At 49.4% G+C, this 17,533-nt stretch overlaps 8 protein-coding genes across 8 annotated transcripts; 3 read left to right on the top strand and 5 right to left on the bottom strand.

Moving 5' to 3' along the window:
- Positions 1 to 964: 964 nt before the first annotated feature.
- BKA55DRAFT_645539 (Lon protease C-terminal proteolytic domain-containing protein) lies at positions 965 to 4,189 on the bottom strand (the record flags this gene model as incomplete). Its single annotated transcript, XM_046197203.1, has 4 exons — positions 3,529 to 4,189; positions 1,395 to 3,472; positions 1,160 to 1,329; positions 965 to 1,085 (listed from the first exon to the last, which is right to left on the bottom strand). Exons 1-4 carry the CDS (start codon positions 3,995 to 3,997, stop codon positions 965 to 967), a joined length of 2,838 nt encoding a protein of 945 aa, XP_046048792.1. The 5' UTR covers positions 3,998 to 4,189.
- Positions 4,190 to 4,843: 654 nt separating this feature from the next.
- Positions 4,844 to 5,792, top strand: BKA55DRAFT_540411 (uncharacterized protein; the record flags this gene model as incomplete). The annotated part of the gene is made up of 3 exons (XM_046190263.1): positions 4,844 to 4,847; positions 4,910 to 5,022; positions 5,076 to 5,792. 3 exons carry the CDS (start codon positions 4,844 to 4,846, stop codon positions 5,790 to 5,792), a joined length of 834 nt encoding a protein of 277 aa, XP_046048791.1.
- A 479-nt stretch (positions 5,793 to 6,271) lies between these two features.
- Positions 6,272 to 7,166, bottom strand: BKA55DRAFT_691105 (uncharacterized protein; the record flags this gene model as incomplete). The annotated part of the gene is made up of 3 exons (XM_046199611.1): positions 6,272 to 6,487; positions 6,536 to 6,788; positions 6,838 to 7,166. The coding sequence occupies 3 exons, from the start codon at positions 7,164 to 7,166 to the stop codon at positions 6,272 to 6,274; spliced, it is 798 nt and encodes a 265-aa protein (XP_046048790.1).
- Positions 7,167 to 8,712: 1,546 nt separating this feature from the next.
- Positions 8,713 to 9,936, bottom strand: BKA55DRAFT_570600 (NUDIX hydrolase domain-like protein). The gene is made up of 3 exons (XM_046193012.1): positions 9,581 to 9,936; positions 9,190 to 9,528; positions 8,713 to 9,140 (listed from the first exon to the last, which is right to left on the bottom strand). Exons 1-3 carry the CDS (start codon positions 9,768 to 9,770, stop codon positions 8,908 to 8,910), a joined length of 762 nt encoding a protein of 253 aa, XP_046048789.1. The 5' UTR covers positions 9,771 to 9,936; the 3' UTR covers positions 8,713 to 8,907.
- An 840-nt stretch (positions 9,937 to 10,776) lies between these two features.
- On the top strand, positions 10,777 to 12,071 carry BKA55DRAFT_540408 (actin cytoskeleton-regulatory complex protein END3-domain-containing protein; the record flags this gene model as incomplete). Its single annotated transcript, XM_046190262.1, has 3 exons — positions 10,777 to 11,013; positions 11,066 to 11,300; positions 11,350 to 12,071. The coding sequence occupies 3 exons, from the start codon at positions 10,777 to 10,779 to the stop codon at positions 12,069 to 12,071; spliced, it is 1,194 nt and encodes a 397-aa protein (XP_046048788.1).
- Positions 12,072 to 12,176: 105 nt separating this feature from the next.
- Positions 12,177 to 13,361, bottom strand: BKA55DRAFT_540407 (uncharacterized protein; the record flags this gene model as incomplete). Its single annotated transcript, XM_046190261.1, has 2 exons — positions 12,177 to 13,184; positions 13,245 to 13,361. 2 exons carry the CDS (start codon positions 13,359 to 13,361, stop codon positions 12,177 to 12,179), a joined length of 1,125 nt encoding a protein of 374 aa, XP_046048787.1.
- An 819-nt stretch (positions 13,362 to 14,180) lies between these two features.
- Positions 14,181 to 14,589, top strand: BKA55DRAFT_691101 (uncharacterized protein; the record flags this gene model as incomplete). Its single annotated transcript, XM_046199610.1, has 3 exons — positions 14,181 to 14,265; positions 14,316 to 14,326; positions 14,437 to 14,589. The coding sequence occupies 3 exons, from the start codon at positions 14,181 to 14,183 to the stop codon at positions 14,587 to 14,589; spliced, it is 249 nt and encodes an 82-aa protein (XP_046048786.1).
- A 1,300-nt stretch (positions 14,590 to 15,889) lies between these two features.
- Positions 15,890 to 16,746, bottom strand: BKA55DRAFT_691100 (uncharacterized protein; the record flags this gene model as incomplete). The annotated part of the gene is made up of 2 exons (XM_046199609.1): positions 15,890 to 16,392; positions 16,464 to 16,746. The coding sequence occupies 2 exons, from the start codon at positions 16,744 to 16,746 to the stop codon at positions 15,890 to 15,892; spliced, it is 786 nt and encodes a 261-aa protein (XP_046048785.1).
- Between the last annotated feature and the right edge of the window lie 787 nt (positions 16,747 to 17,533).

Below are 17,533 nucleotides of genomic sequence, written 5' to 3'. Positions count from 1 at the left end.
ATATGGACTAAGGCTTTCGTTGACATCGCGGTCATGAAATCTCTATTTTTTCACGAAACCTCGGGCATTGCTATAAAACTCTGGGTTCCTTGGAGCTTCTGGACAAAGGCAACTTATGTCAAGAAATGTGAAACCAAGACAGCGAGGGATAGATTGAGAAAGATTTTAATACACTGAAGATATCTGCATCTACTATACTAAGTGTGGTCATGGAATATGAGCTGAGAGATGCCAGATGAGGAAGTAAACCGAGACAATGAACGCCGATTGCAAAACTCCTTTCGCCGATCATGAACCACAAAGCCCTGCTCGTTGGAATCGACACTCTAGCTCGGGAATCGCCTGCCGAAGGTGTACTGATGTCTCATATGCAAGTATCGTCCACAGCGACTTTCGGAAGATAGTAACAGAACAGCCATGAAACATATCTCAAATCGGGTGCCGTATTCTACGCTCCTGACCGATTCAGTTTTGGTGTAGTACGGTAAAAATTACAGACTCGCTTGGCTCCCTGTGGCGTTACGTTTACCGTTCCAGTCTGGCACAGGTTTTGACTTTATATGAGAAGAAGGCGTAGGATACATCATCGCCTTAGGGCAAGACATGTAACTTCAGTAGGCGCCACAGTCAGGCCCTTCCAGTTGTCTCGAATGGAAGCAAGTATGCGCATGCGCAAGGGGGCGATGGCTAGAATCGCCGGCAAGGACAACGTGGAATCACGGGAGATGGAGGTTTTGTGAGACTAAGAGCCGTTTGGTGAACCGGATAGATGCGTCGCAAAGAGGGCTGGTTTGGGCCATCTCGGTGAGGCTAGATATGCCATACCCGCTGAGAAGGGCAGACACTTGCGATGCGGTCGAATAAGTTGCCACAGGTCGTTTCAAAGATGCAGAGTAGACTGATGTATACCGGCGAGACATTGTTCATGGGTGATAGCACAGCTGACACAACTTGCCGATTGGCATTAGAGTCGACTCTCGATGCCTCGGTAGTTAGTGTCCTCTGCCCAATGCGAGTCTGGCCAGACAAGACGAATCGCTTCCCAGATATGGCTATCCAAGACATGTGTCAGTGAAACCAAAGTCCTGTCGTCGGGGCATAATAGGCAGCAGGGTTGAGAGTGTTACAAAGAGATTGCTTTAAGTAAGGGATAACTTACCTGACGTGAAGGATCTCGAGTCCATCCTTGACCTCCTGCGGAAGATCTTTGACATCCTTGCGGTTCTGGGCCGGAAGTAACACAGTCTTGACGCCAGCTCGGAGTGCGCCGATGAGTTTCTCCTTGATACCTCCGACGGCTGTAACTCTGCCCCGGAGAGAAATCTCGCCCTGTTGCACACGATGTTGTTAGTATACTGAGTCATCTCAAGTCCACAACAAGTCTGATAACATACCGTCATTGCCATGGTTGGTGGTACCGGCTTCCCCGAGAACAAGGAAATGAGTGCAATGGCCTGGCCAATACCACTGCTGGGACCGTCCTTGGGAATAGCACCAGATGGACAGTGCACATGGATGCTACGCTCCTTCATGATATCCGTAGTAGGCTCTGGAGTGAGACCCAGCTCGAAAGCATGTGCTTTGACCCAGGTCAAGGCAACCTCAACACTTTCCTTCAGCACATCACCGAGTTTGCCTGTGAGCTGAACGCGCCCATTGCCGGGCATATCAGCAACCTCAATGAAGAGGATGCTTCCGTTACCACCGGAACTATAAGCAACCAAGCCCGTCACAATACCGGGACGGCTCGTTTTCTCAGCAATCTCTTCTTCAAACTTTTCAATGCCTAAAATGTTCTCAATATCCTCTACACTGAGATCGGACCGGTAATCATCTACGTGACCTCCATCCTTGGCTTCGGCATACTCGACAGCTTTGGCACGGCAAACAGAGCCAATTTCACGCTCCAGGCTGCGAACCCCAGATTCTCGAGTGTAGGACTCGATGATTTTGGAAACGACTTCCTGGTTGAAGGTAACCTGAGACTCGGCTAGTCCGTTTACCCTGATCTGTTTAGGAACCAGGTGCTGCATGGCGATGTGTCGCTTCTCGAGTGTTGTGTAGCCAGGGATATAGATAGTTTCCATTCGGTCAAGTAGAGGGGCGGGGATAGTGTCCAGGCTGTTAGCCGTGGCAATGAAAAGGATCTTGGAGAGATCAATCGGCATGCCAACATAATGATCCTGAAAGTTGTGATTCTGCTCAGGGTCTAGGACTTCCAACATGGCAGCTGAAGGATCGCCGTGAATGCTGGCTTGCCCAATCTTGTCAATCTCATCAAGCAGGAAAACAGGGTTGGCAACGCCGACCTTCCTTAGACCCTGCACAATAAGACCTGGCATTGCCGCGACATAAGTCCTTCGATGTCCCCGAATTTCGGCTTCGTCCCTCACACCGCCAAGCGAAATACGATGAAACTTGCGGCCAAGAGCTGTAGCCACCGATCGCGCGAGACTGGTCTTTCCCACGCCGGGGGGACCAGCGAGGAGCATGATAGGAGACTTGTCCACCATACGCTGAGACTTGAGGATGTCAAGCTTAGCCATCTCAGGCTTCGCACCTCCCTCAATCTCTGAGCCTTCCTCGGCTGTTCCCTTCTCTTTCTCATTGGATGCGGCAGCCTGACCCAACTCCTCTTCTGCCTTCCTGATCTTCTCTTCCACCTCATCATTTATCGATTGTTTAAGCCTGAGGACAGCTAGATACTCGATGAGCCTCTTCTTGACATTATCCAATCCATAATGGTCATCATCAAGCTGCTTCCTCGCCCGGTTTAGAGTATCGGGGCCAAGGCGGTCATCCGTGGCCGCTGTCCAGGGGATTTCGGCCAATGTTTCTAGCCAATTGCGTGTTACTTGATATTCTTGGTTCATGGGCTGCATCTTCTGAAGTCGTCTCATCTCCCTATCGACGGTCTTGGCAGCGTCAGCGGGAAGTTTAGCGTTGGAGAGTTTGCGCTTCAGCTCATCAAGCTCATTGGCCTCCTGGTCATCGTTTTGGTCATGTCCACCTGGCATCTGTCCGTTGGGCGGAACAAATGCCATGCCAGGGATTTGTGGTAGCGAGCCTGGCTTTCGGTTTTGGTTGGTTTCGTTCAATCGATCCAAGATCTGGACGGGCATAGTGGTGAAGGTCGTGATCTTGAAGTTGTTCTTGATACCGCCAACCTGACGCTCCAGCAACTCAATGACCTTGGTCAGGCGCACCTTGACGTCTAGAGCTGCAAGGACCTCGAGTTTCTCCTCATGTGTGCTCTCAACCAAATTAGCCATAAAGTCGGCAAGAAGGCCAGCCTCGTTGAGTTCTTTCCTCATGATTAGCATTTCAAGTCGTCTTGTAAGGACCGGTGAAAGAACCGGGCCATCGCGGGTTCGAGGAAGCAAGGAGGAAATCCTGAGGATAGTAACGAGTTCTCGAGATCGAGTTTTTAAGAGAGCAAATAGGTCTTGCGTCTGTTTATCGGTAGCATTGCCTGGAAATAACAGTCAACTACGGGGGATGGACAAGTGGTTACATGGAATAGCCTACAGTCTTCGTGGAAATATGTCACCTTGGCTTCAAAATAGGGGCGTTCGCGGGTGAAGGAATCAATTCGGACACGGGTTGTGCCTTCGACGCGCAATGCAAACTCGCCTGTTCCTCTTCCATCAATGCCAATGATCTTGGCGGCAACGCCAAATGTGAAAAGGTCGGTCTTTTTGGCAGAGCCCGGAAGGACGTTCTCGATCTCAGTAGGGTCTATCTCTTCAGCATCGCCAATAAGTCGTTGGCCATTGCCACTGATAAGAGGAGATGAAATGGGAACGCAGGCGATAGGAATACTGTCGATACGTGTATCAGGGCCCTTTGTAGCGGCTTGCTCGTAAACGTGGGCGAGCAGAGCAGGAATATCGGGACGGTTAGAAGATACTGGGATTCGCTGGACGAGGCCAGGGAGAAGGATGGTGCCTCGTGCGAGTGGTATCAGGGGCAAATTCGCGGTCTGTGGCTTTGCCATGATGCCAATGGAGATTATACAAGTCAAGAACGAGATGAACCAAACGCTATGCAAAAAGCGATGAACCAGAGAAGGAAAAAAAAAAAGGATGGGTTACTTTCGTGATGAAGCAATAAGAGGAGAAAGTTGTTGATGTCAGAAGCAACTACGGATACAATGGCCGATGGCCGAACGACGTAGGTTAAGGTAGGTGCAAGGTAGGGTGTGATTGCGGCAAGTACCTTAGAAGGAAGGAAACCTGGAGAAACACGGGGCGAACGCCGAAGCCTGGATCCATTGGCGGTAGTTCCACTTTTCCAGCCGAGGTTCAAGCTACCCGTTGCTAGTCGTGGTGATCATTTTTATATATCAAATGATGTGATGCCAACACAGGAAAAACCTGCGGAGAAGTTTCGGAAAGCTGTAGCATATTCCAAGCGGTGCCATAGTTTTCCATTCAAGTCATTATCTTGTGTTTGGACTCGCTAGCGATGGAACATGGTTCTTGATAGGATGTCGGCAGATGCATGATCGCCAACCGTATTGGGAGAGGTCCAAGGATGTCTCGGACTGACAGAAATAGCAATCAAATCAACAAATGAGTACCAACTTCTTCTTTATACTATTAGGGAAACAAAGCACATGCTTCCTCCATTGAGTTGTTTGGATATCATAGCACCCAAGCACGTGCCTTCTATCAACGCCATTATCATATCGATGACTAAGGCAACTAACTGATGCCCCACACCGTGAAGGCGGGGCTTCATGGAATCCATTAAACTCAGGCGCGTTTTAACGCGTCTCTTAATCTTCACGTCCATACCGTGGGCTCTGCCTAGTCCAACTCAACATCACACAACCACAATCATGTGTAAGTACACCATAACACGCCCACTATCTGTCCAAAATTGCATTTCTGACTCTTCTCTAAAGCTGCTTACTCTGGATTCACAAAAACAAGCTATGGCGCCCAAGGGGGTGACGATTCTGGCGGCTTCTTCGCTGGCGGTTCACAGCAGGGCAGTCAAGGCGGCGCCGGCGGCAAGGTACATCACACTCTCTACAACTGACCATTACCACTCTTTCTCATATCTACTAGTCATACCAAGATGAATCCTTGCGCCCTGTCACAATCAAGCAGATCCTCGACGCCGAAGAGGCTTACGCTGGCGCCGACTTCAAAATCGACGGTTCCCCCGTGACACAGATCACATTCGTCGGACAGATTCGCAAGATCCAGCCTCAACCTACAAATATCACCCTTAACATAGACGACGGCACCGGCATGATTGAGGTCAAGAAGTGGATCGACGTCGACAAGCAGGACGATGCTGATCCTGGTTTCGAGCTGGAGTCTCACGTTCGTATTTGGGGTCGTCTCAAGTCCTTCAACAACAAGCGACACGTCGGAGCTCATGTTATCAGACCTGTAGCGGATTTCAACGAGGTCAACTACCACATGCTCGAGGCTACATATGTCCATCTCTACTTCACCAAGGGCCCTCTCGGTGGTCAAGGCGGCGCCAACGGAGACGGGGACAGCATGTTCGTGGACGGTGGTGGCTATAATGACAATGGAGGCGGCAACGCTGGCCAGGCGCCTACTAAGCTCGCTGGCTGCAGTGGGCTTGCCAAGAAGATGTTCAACTTTATGAACGACACACCTGGTGGCAATGAGGGTGTCCATCTCAACGTCATCACTAATTCTACTGGCATGTCAGTGCGGGATGCTCTCACTGCTGCTGACGAACTGCTTGGCCAGGGTCTTATCTACACCACAGTTGATGACGAGACATGGGCAATCCTCGAATACTAATATGAGATTTGAGTTTATGAGGGATGGGCTCCGAGAATGACAATGTATACGGAATACAAACTACAAAAGCTAGGTGCATGGTGTTCACGGTTACAGGAGGGACTAGCTTATGAAGGAATGACAATATTATATATGTTATTTCTCTAATGAATGACTCGAGCTAGTCGGCATACTGCAAAAGCAGAAGAAATAGACAGCTATTACGGTAGAGACTGCCCACATATGTTGGCATTACAACAAGGCCAGAACCATACTGCTTCATATCATCAAAAACACCAATGTCCAAAAGAATGACAAGAGTCAACAAACTCAGTGTAAACTAAAGCAAATTCTCACGCAATCAAAACTCACATCACAACGCATTTCTTCCAATCTTGTTGCTCGTGGGTGACATCCTCGATATCCTCGATATCCTCAACTTCTTCGACTTCAGCCTCTGACCCCGTGTCGACATTTGGAGGGACCAGAGGCTCGTCTCCCTAGAACTTGACTGCGCTGCTGACGGCAGAAACGATAACAGAGCTGCAAGCATGGCGAGTCTTCTGAGGCTCGCGAACCATGATCCACATTGTGATGGGCTCGGGGCCTCCCTCAAAGACGACGTCACGTTTGACCTCGAAACCGAACTTGGCGTAGTAGCCATTGTTATGTTCGGTGCTGGACTCGAGATACATGGGACGCTGTTCAGCATCGGCCTGGCTGTTGTTAGTTTTCTCTAACGTTGAAAGATGGAACTATTGTACCTTGGCGACCATATCGCGGATCAGTTTTCCGGCATAACCTCTGCCTTGGGCATTAGGCTTGGTACCGATGTAGACAAGATAATAACAGTCCTGGTTCCTTTCGCCCATGACTTCTTCCTTGGTCTGGTCCAGAACAGGTAGCATCTCATCGTAGTATCGTCTCCGTCCTTCAGCTGACAGCTGATAGTATAGCTTCCACATACCACTGCGAAGACTAGTCCACCAGTCATCCGTCTGCTGACCAGGAGCAAGCCTGAAAGATTATTAGCTCAAATTGCGGGTATAGTCGTTGGTTCACGTACCAAAGAGCTACAGCATCGTAGTCCGACCCAATGGTTGTCACCATTCCTTTGTAGCAGTGCGCTGCAACCATATAAGTCATATAATCAACATGAAGCTTCCACTTCTGTTCATCCGAATAATCCGCCATGTCGTCACCGTCGAGCACATACTGACTCATGGCATCAGTTGCAAAGGCCTGGGCCAGCGCACTACCAGCTGCCGCAGACTCGTTCACATCAACGAAACGAACAGAGGTTTCCCAGGTAGATGGTATAAGGGAGCGTCGCCGCCACTTGGCCAATGTCCCAGGGCCATGGATACCACTTTTACTATTCTTGCTGATCTCCATGATGGCAGTTTAACCGGTACTGGATGTATTCGCTGTACCTAAGGGCCCCTTCCTGGTAATGAAAGGGGCGCCATTGCGTATTAAGCATGATAAGTTCGTGGCCGAAGCATCTAAACTCACATTGTATGTCTTGACAATTATCGCCCGTATGAACTCGTGATAGTTGAGTTCTGGAAACGGACGTGAACCTCGAGGGATGACGGAGACAATTAAGGCTGGTGCGAACTTCAACCGACATCAAGGTGGTACTTGAGCGGGCCAGGCTCGCGATCACGGCTTAGTAGAAGGGAGTTGTATCGAGCGACGTTCGTCGACGAAGCGTCCAAGCGTTTCGAGATTTCACGAGAATGGATAAAAGTTTTGTCAAGTGGGAGTGTTCAGAGGTTTCAAGACAGTAGTCAACGACCGTCAACAACGCAAAGAAATTGAGTGCACAAGCAGCACGTGGTAACAGTAATAGCAAGACGCCAAGTTGGCTATTCTTCAAAGCAGCCTCCTCTAAGAGAGGGCTTAGCAAGATATCCTGACTGAGGGTCCTGTTAGTGGCCAGCGGCTGTTGTCTGGTCAAGATTGAAGGCTTGAGCAAAGTAAGTGTTTGTGGAAGAAAGGTGAGTGACTGAGTACATGGGTGAGGAACAAAGACGGGCTGAGAGATAGGAAATGGTCGGGGGATTAAGTAGGGCGAGTCTTGGTTAGAGGCCGTGTGGGCCTCAAGATGGGCAAAATAGATACGGAGCGCCTCTACGCGGAAAACCAAGATACCATTGGCTAGATGATGCATCACAGCTATTATCGTGGGGTATTGGCTAGCTTCCGGGTCCATTCTGAGACAGTGAATAGCAAGTCTGGAATCAAGGCGAGATAGGATAACACAGTGTTTGCTGACAGGACGATCATAGACCACATGATCAGCTGCGACACCGTGGGGGTGATGCTGTCGTTACATGGGCAAAGCAGATTGTGAAGTCCGAGTCCCGAGATGCTCCAATCAATCGTGCAGTTAGAGACAAGAAAGATTGGACTCAATCCAATGAATGCAGAAGAATACACGGAAGCACAGAAGTCGCGGGGTTCCATGCAGGATTCAATGTCAGGTGCAGTGATGTAGCCAAGTCAAGGCTCAAGCCACCGGCAGCTGAGTGTGGAGGAGATCGAAAACCCTTGATTTGAGAAGCCAAGGAAAACCGTCATTGGCCCCGATATTCCAGTTGGATGGCAGTCGCAGGAGCCCAAACTGAAAGGGTCGTACTAGGTGTTGTCAAAGAGCATCATGCATGTTGTTTGTTGGTGGATGGCAACGGCTTGCGACGGCGCCAGGACTCACTAATCTTTTTATCAGTACTGTGTCACTTGATAAGACTCACTATGTCATGCCGGATGGTGCAGAGAACCAAGACATCATGATCCTGAGTCATTGGCTCGTACATGGAAGCTCAGTTCAAGATAACCATGTCTAACGGCCCGGCCGTGCTGAATAAGTTTGAGACTCTGATTGGCGGTGTTGGTCATGGTATCCTCCATCTTGATAGGTGAGGCTAAGTGAGTTGGGTAGTGAAATAGTATCAAATTGAATGTGGCTCAGTTGCTCGTAAACATTAACGCAGCAAGATTTAAGCGCGGATATCTATGCTGATTGACTGCAAAAACCCAATGCACCGTATGCCAAGTCTGGATCTGGCACTTATACTGCTTCTCCTGTCGTTTTGGGTGCTTTCTCTCTTGACTCGTTATCCATATATCGTTACATCCGTCGAATATCCTGCTCGTTCATGTACTTATTCAAGCCGGAGTCGAGGTTTTGCCACCACTCGAAGAGCATAGAGTTGCAAATGAGCTTGAACCAAGGTGTGAAAACCAGGCTAGGGTCGTCGAATTGTTGCTTGAGCTTCTCGGGAGTGACGTATTGTGTATCTCTGACCTCGTTCCTGTTGATGTCGAGATCGACGTTGGCCTTGATGAAGAGGATGTAGTCAACTGCGCCGACTATTAGATACTGTAACATTCAATATTGGATTTTACATACTCTCATGCTCACCCCACTTGCCGTCGCTGGGGGCCTTGTAGTGAATTCGGGTGAGGAAATGGAAATCCTCGAAGGGAACCTGCTCCTTCTTGATACCCAGCTCGTGCTCAAGCTTGCGCTGAGCAGCTCGCTTGACACCGGAGATAGAGTCTTCAAGAGTAGCGCCAGTCTCGGTAGGGATGTGGAGAGGGTGGGAGCAGCAAGTGTTGGTCCACATGTCGGGGAAGGTGATCTTTTCGGATGCGCGCTGCTGGAGGAGGAGCTCGTTCTTGTCGTTGAAGAGGAAGACGGAAAAGGCGCGGTGAAGGAGACCCTTATCGATGTTGGTCATGAGATGGCCTAGTAGTCTAAGTTAGTAGGGGATACTTGATGGTGGTGCAGTTTCACTTACAAATCTTTTTGCTGGCGGTACCGATTGGCTTGTCATTCTCGTCGAGGACGATGCAGACCTCATCCATAAGACGGATTTGCTCCTCATCATGGCCGGAGAGAGGCTCTGAGCTGGTATCGATGTCCGGGAAGAGACGGAGCATAGATTCGGCCGTGATAGGCTGGGTTGTAGTGGTAGTTGTTGTCGACATGGTGATTTAGACAGAAGAAGAGCCGGAGTTATGGAGAAGAAACAGTTCGCGATGCTTTTAAGTTCAGGATGTGCCAAAGACAGAGAGACAGCGAATATATATATAAGGAACAAAGTCGAGCGGTCTGAAGGATTAATTTAAAGGGTCATTTGTTTCGCGCCTTCTTTGCCCCTCCAAAAAGTTATCGGGTGTGGCAGCCGTACCCCTCTACCCGCTACTGCAGGCCCACAACCTTGTGAATCAGCCACTGAGAGCTGAGTCCATGGGGATTCTCTCCAGGTCCCTTCCTTATTTGGCAGTGGGGCTCAACCACTCAAAGCCTGGACTGTGGCTGTTGGCCAGTCACTCTCGGTGAACCTCCTCTTGTTTTAGCGTATGCGTATCAGATGATAGATTTCAAGGACTCAACTATTAACATGCAAATTGTCCTCCTCTTACTCAAAGATTTTAAGCTCATGATAAAATGACATAGTGACGATCAACGGCAACTTGGACACATACTTTTAGCGAACTATAGCCTTGCTATGATAGGCTGGCTTGGAGATTGGTGACAGTGATGCTGTCTATACTCACAAACGACTTAGGTGCATATTGCAATCGTGCTGTTAGACTGAAATATTTTTAACTCTTGTTAGAATAAGACTCAACTGAATGAGCTATACCAATGACTTACATGCCCTATTCTCTTACTGATCAACAAATCTTCTTACCAGTAAGATTATGCGCTAATTTGGATATTGGCTAAGCGGGGGCCGCAGATGCATCAGGGGAAATGCAGGCCTATCCAAGCGTGGCTGGAGAGCCTGCTTCGTCATTCAACCTCCAGCTCACTCTACCTTGACCATAGAACCTGCATCATTGCCTTTCCGCTAATTCAACATCCTCTGCGGTCGCCGCCAGAACGATTACCTCTATCTCTTTTTAATCCGGCTTAATTAGGGCGCCTTCTTGTACTCGACTTCGAACAATAACTCCACACGGCTGTCCATAGCCCCCAGCCGTAATCATGGCTCCCAAGATTGAGGCGCAGGAAATCGAGACTTACTGGAATATCTTCTCTGCGCGAACAGGAGGCGGCAAGTTTCTTACAGGCGAACAAGCTGCTCCTGTTCTCAAGAACAGTGGCCTCCGAGATGATCAGCTAGAGCGAGTATGGGATCTCGCGGATGTGGATAACGATGGAAACCTCGACTTCGAGGAGTTTTGCGTTGCCATGCGCATTATCTTTGATATTCTCAACGGAGTATGGCACGATCGCTGAGTGGTTCTTTGGCTTTGTAACTTACGAATTCTAGGAATACGCGGATGTGCCGACAACACTGCCCGACTGGCTTGTCCCTGAGTCCAAGGCTCATCTCGTGCAGGCCGGCCAGGCTATCACCGGAAAGTCAGTACAATTCGAGCAGGTCGAGGACGACTCGGAAGACCTGGGGCTTAAAGACGGATTCGAGTGGTACATAAAGCCTGCGGACAAGGCCAAATACGAGCAGATCTACCAGGAGAACCGAGATATGCGCGGCGAGGTGGATTGTATGTCTACGGTAACCCGAACACCTGGAAACAATGCTGACGAGAACAGTCCATGCGCTTAGCGATCTTTACGAGTCCCTTGACGTTCCCGATACCGATGTTCGATCCGCCTGGAATCTGATCAACCCCTCGGCGCAATCGACTATCAATAAGGATGCCTGTCTCGCATTCCTACATATCCTTAACTACCGACATGAGGGCTTCCGAATCCCCCGCACCGTTCCCGCATCCCTTCGATCGAGCTTCGAGCGCAACCAGATTGATTATCAAGTCGACAACCAGCGAACAGGCGCTAACTCGCGATGGGCCACCAAGGCTGACGACACCACGAGTACCGGCCGCAAGGCTAAGTTCGGCGATCAATACCTAACGCGCCTGGGCCGAAGCGGCTTCAAGAGTTCGGGCACAGATTTCTCGACGGAGAAGACGGAGGACTGGGAAGAGGTTCGACTGAAGCGCAAGCTCCAGGACCTCGAGGATAAGATAAAGAAGGTGGAAGAGATCGCGGAACGCCGGAAAGGCGGCAAACGCGATTCCAAGCCTGCACTCGTTAAGAAGGAACTCGATCAACTACTCGAATACAAGCGACGAGAACTCAGGGAGTTGGAAGAGGGAACTGGTAAGAGCGCGGCTGGAGGAAGTCTCAAGAGTATACAGGAAGATCTCCAGACGGTCCGAGAGCAGGTCGAGGGTCTAGAGAATCACTTGAGAACACGAGAACAAGTTCTTGAACAGATCAGGCGGGAGATTGAAGACGAGAAGAGAGGATAGGCGAATTAATTAGATTATGGGTATGGGTATGTTGCTTCTTCTTTGTAGGAATATCATGGCGCTTTCTTGAATAGGATATCAGGCATTGCACTACACGCATTCTCATCACCACATACTTCCGTTGACGTACTTCTTGGTACGTTCTAGACCTAATGTACGACCCTTAACGGCCCATACAGCAAGCGATGGTACCGGAACTTTGCCTAAGCGTCCAGCTCCGCGACTTCGGCCTGTTGCGCAGAGAAAAGCATCCACTCGAGGACCGCTCACAGGTTGTGGTTCCTTGCCTTTGAGTACGAGGTCAATGTTCTTGAAGACGCCAGCGGCCTGAGCCTCAGTGATCAAGAATGCGGCGCGAGGCTTGGACACGACGTCTCCAACTGCCCACACGCCCTCTGTATTCTTGACACGCATCTCATCATCCACATCGACATAGCCCTGCTTGGTAAGCCACTCCTTGGGCAGGAACCCGGAATTTGGCTTCAATCCCATTGTCGCGAGGAACAAATCTGTCACGAGCTCCTCCCCATTGGACAGCTTCACCAACGTCTTGCCATCCGGTAGTTCCGTCGAGTCCTCGGAGCGTACACCAGCACGGATCTCAACACCAAGGCGCTTCAGTTCAGACTCAACACTACCAGCAATTTGGTCTCCAGCGACAACTTTGTCCTCAGCTGAGATGAGTATAACGGTAGTCGAGGGATAAGCATATTGAATCTCGCCCGCGAGTTCAACGCCTGTAGCTCCGGCACCAGCGACAACAACATGTGTAGCCTTTTCGACCTTTTCAGCGGTGCTGTGAAGACTCTCCACGAGCTCCTCGTGCGAGCTGGATGCTTTCCAAGGGAGTGAAGGATCAACAGTTTCGGCGCCGGTAGCAATGACAAGATGATCATATTCAAGTATGGTCTTCTGGTCAGCACCAGCATCTGTATCGACTGTTACCGTACGGGCCGTGTGATCGACGGCTGAAGCGGTGCCGACAATGAACTCAACGCTGCCGGCGGGATATTGATCTAGGCCTGGCTTGATAGGCGCAAAAATCTCATCATCATTTATAACGCCAGGGACGATGGCGCGAACAGAAGCTAGGTTCCAGTAGAAGTGGCTGTTCTGTAGGTTTGTCAGTATTAAAAGTGTAAATGAATCAGAACCTGTTGAGTGAGTGAGTACCTTTGAGACCAGTATAACTTTAAGATCTTGCTCACGAGGCCGCGTGTACTTGAGCAGTTGATGGGTAACGGCCATACCGCCTAGGCTACCGCCTAATACAACGACAGTTTTTGTCATGATTAATCAATTGATGTAAAGTGAGCTTGTTTGATGTCTCTTGAAGGTTTGCGGCACTCTTTATCAAAATTGAGTTGCTCATGTAACGTGTAGATAACGTCGGAGAGACATGTGAGCTGTGAAAGTTTAAAGCCGAGCATGATTGTTCCGCTCCCGATGGTCTCGGAGCAATACTAAGCTCGTCCATGACGAGTTCAAGGCTGTGTAACGAAAAGATGTTCCGGAACGGTTTATGTTTCAGGCTCGCCGGATACTGTAATGTCTAATTTGAGGCTATCGTGGCTTCAGTTGATGTATTTGTATGGGTTTTCTACTCCGTTTAGCTCATACCGAGCTCTTGTTCAGTCCCAGACCTGAAGTGGAGAGCTGTCGAAGCTTGTCTGTGCTCATGCTTTGCATCTGATTTTGATATAGTATCAACAAAGGATTGTCTATACTCTTTCGTTATACCTTAATAAGTGATATATCTCCAAGAATTATAGCCCCTGTTCCCCACGTGCCTCTCTTCATCATTCAGTCGCAATCACCCAGCTCCTTCCTTCCCTCGGCAGATCGCCTTCTCATCTCACTTAAGGAAGTTAGGGAAGGTGCCCCAAAGTAACCAATGGCAGATCACGACGTCGCTCAGCGCAACTTGGCCCCTAAGCCCCTCCATCGAATCCCATGACCCCGCTATAACCCGCACGACGGGAGAAGCCAAGTTAAGTTCCTCAACAAACATCCCAACACCTCTTCTCTCTTCTCCTTCTTCTCCAAACCTGAATCCCCCAGTACTTTTCCTTCTCTTTAGATCATCTCCAATCAATCTCTTTGCCCATCATGTCTGAATCTTTCCAGAAGGCCGTCGAGGACTCAAAGAAGCTTACCTCTAAGCCCAATACCGACGACCTTCTCAGGCTCTACGGTAAAGTCTCTCCTCATTCATGTCTTCCGCTTCGCAGCTAACCTTTTTAGGGCTCTACAAGGTCGCCAACGGCGAGGACTTCTCCGCTGCTACCGCCCCCGGCATGTTCGACCTCAAGGCAAGTTTTAAAGCCTATCTTTCTTGCCTGCGACGAACTAACACCGCTTTCAGGGCAAGGCCAAGTACAACGCCTGGAAGAAGGCTGCTGAGGAAGAACAGCTTACCCCCGATGCCGCTCAGGCCAAGTACGTTGAGCTGGTTGAGCAGCTCAAGGAAAAATGCGGCTACGACGCCAACAAGGTTCCCGAGGCCGTTGGTAACTAAGCGTCCAAATCACCACTTCGAATAGACAAGCCTCCACGATGAAACAAGTCAAGAGCAGGAATAATCAAACGCATATGAAATCATACATGTTGGAATGAAATCAGATGGGAGAAGCCCTTTTGTGTTTCCCTTTTGCGCTGCCTATAGCACGCATCGTATTTAGCTGCGGAGAGAAATCATACCCTATCGTTTTGCGTCATTAATGCTGTCCAGGCTTCCACAGCAGACTACTCGTACAGCATACCAGGCATATGAGCTTCTGTGTCATGTTTTCCTTGGTGGGCAATATGTCATGGGATTTCGCTCCCGGTCACATGTGACATCACAGCTGATGGTGATTCCCAAACTTGGTGGTGCATTATCACGTAATACTCCAAATTCGTGACTTTGTTGTGTAGCAGACACTCTTTGGTTTTGTAGCGCAATGTACATCTTCATTGTCTGTAGTCCAAATTTGACGTTGGACCTATGCCTGAAAGATCATTCCAGAAGGCATCGGAGTATCTGACTGATAATCTATGGAGACAGATCTACAGATATAATATACATAGATCGATACAACATAGGGCATGGATATGAGCTTCTATTGAACCATGTCAGATCATCAATAAGATATCTAGCCCCCCTACACAGCACAGCAATTCAACAGTCCAGTATATGCCAAGTTCGCTGAAGCTCATTGGCGCATGACACAACTCTTTACAAGACTGGATGTATAATGTTTATACTGTTGCGGTTCTCCAAGGCTCACTTTTGTCGAGCAGATGTCGTAAATAAACATCACTGTTTCTCATCATTTTATAGAATATCTTGCTTGAATTGTGTGCAATGTTGAGTAAAATTGTCTACCAGGGCAATTATTAATGTCAAGTATACGAGGCGGAGACTAAGCTTTCGCAACGTGACGAATAGTAAATAAGTTTTAGGTGTAATAAGGTATACGAGAAATCGTGTACCGATCGTAAGAATGTATGTTCCAAGCGCTGAGCGTTTCTCATTTCGTTTCAACTCGTCCTCCTCATGCTCTTTTCCTAAACAACCAAAAACACCAAGCCGATCAACTCCAGTTGAAGACGTAAACAGAATGGGGATATCGAAAAGGGGTATTTCATCAGAAGAATAATGTAGCTCGACATTGCACCACGTGTTTTGTTTTCAATCCACCTCTTACTTGGCGTGTTCCACGCATAAAGCCTTTCGTTGCTTTCTTCATCATTGAGTCATTATTCGCGACGACGCATGAGCGTCATTTAAGGCGGTATCTCGCGAAAACGAGTGTTTCCACGGGGAAGTTTCTGACTTAGAGAAGGGCGAAGAAGCCAGCAGCGGCGAGGAGCATGGCGCTCACGCCAGTGAGGGAAGCGCCACTGCTAATGGTGGAAGGCTCAGCAGAGCCAGGAGCAGACTCAGATGGCTGAGTAGGCGCGGCAGTGGCGATGGTGCTGTTGGAACCACTCCAAGCCGTGCTGTAGCCAGAGCTAGGAGCGACAATGGTGGTCTTAGCAGCCTTGGTCGTGGTCTTAGCGACAACCGACTTGGTGGTGGTTGCAGGCTCGGTGCTGGCAAGAGAGGTGCTGGTGATGTAGACGGTTGTCGAGGTGGTCTCGAGCGCAGAGGTGGTGGTAGGAGCAGCAGTAGTAGAAGCAACGGTGGGAGCAGCGGTGGAGGTCATGAGCTTCTCGGTCTTGAGGCCGTCCTTAACGCCATACGCCTTGGCACACTGAGCAAGATCCATAGATTCAGGGCAGCACCAGGTCTGAGCCTTGGTGTCATGAGAACAGTAGTAACCTGCATCACAAGAGTCTAAAGAGATCGTCAGTATTCAGTTTGCTCTATGCAAAAACTCATATGTGGATGAGATTAACTATACATACTTCCAGTGCCGTCAAAGCAGCAAGACTGCTTAACTGTAGGGTTGAAGCAGTGGGTAGAGTCATCCTCAGAAGGGCAAGACTCGTAACCAGCACCACAAGCCTCAGCACAAGTGTCACCACCACCACCGCAGACAGACTGATCAGGCTGGTATCCGGGCGTAGAACGGCGAGAGAGGCTGAGGCCTTGAACGGGTGCCTTGACCAGCTTGTAAGGCTGGGGCTCGGCAGCAACGTTGCTGGCACAAGCCAGGAAGGCGATAGAGGCGATGGTTCGGAAAAGCATCTTGTCAAACGAGCAAAAAGGCTGAAATTCGAACGAAGTTGAAGTTGAGCTTGGTTGGCTTATACGAGTCCGATCTGGCAGACAGGGAAGAAAGCCACAAACAGGGTATACCGATGACGGTGGAGAAGGCGGTTTTGCGTTGAGCGGTAAGCGAGTGAGTGAGTGCTGAAAAGCAGGATACTAGATAAAACTAGGATCAGAGTATAAACGATTGTTGTTGTTGTTGTTAAAGAACGGAACGAGTATCGATAAAAGGACGATTCTCTAGGATAGCGGCGACGACAACAAGGACGAACGAAGAGGTGTGTGAGGGAAGATCAGAAAGATGAAGTCGTCGAGATGGGGGCGCATTCATGTAAGTACTAGTAGAGAGGCAGTGAGCGACTGGGCCACGCCAAGCCAAGGAAGGAAGGGCTCTGTCTCTCTCGTCTCTCGGGAAGCAAGCAGCAATGGAACCGTCAAAACTCGACCCTTCCTTCCCTGGTAAATGGGGACGGATTTCATGGCCGTGATAGGCTGGTGCAAGACGGAGAATCATGCAGAAGCAGTCTGGCCTTGTAGTGGTTCTGTCCCGGGGATGACAAGGACAGGGGCCCCCTAATTCAGTTGATATTTTTTAATTTAAAATGCCCATCGTGGTTTGCTTCAATCACCACCAATCCGCGAACAACAAGAAAAACACCATGCCTAATATGGATGGACTGGAGGGCCAACGAGACCTGATACGGAGGTTGCTTGATGGTTTGAGCGTTTTGTGACAGGAAAGATGTTTGAAAAGCATGGATAT

This window comes from Fusarium redolens (genome assembly GCF_020744475.1).
Source record: "Fusarium redolens strain MPI-CAGE-AT-0023 chromosome Unknown BKA55scaffold_9, whole genome shotgun sequence".
Taxonomy (NCBI): Eukaryota; Fungi; Ascomycota; class Sordariomycetes; order Hypocreales; family Nectriaceae; genus Fusarium; species Fusarium redolens.
The sequence above is the reverse complement of the archived record's forward strand: the minus strand, read 5'-3'. Positions and strand labels throughout refer to the sequence as shown.

Bases quoted from the DNA above. Each gene is read 5' to 3' on its own strand.
- BKA55DRAFT_570600 (XM_046193012.1), bottom strand. From the start codon at position 9,770: ATGTCGACAACAACTACCACTACAACCCAGCCTATCACGGCCGAATCT. The intron at 9,529-9,580 runs GTAAGTGAAACT...TTAGACTACTAG, and splicing joins TACCGCCAGCAAAAAGATTT to GCCATCTCATGACCAACATC. The intron at 9,141-9,189 runs GTATGTAAAATC...TAGTCGGCGCAG, and splicing joins CAAGTGGGGTGAGCATGAGA to TTGACTACATCCTCTTCATC.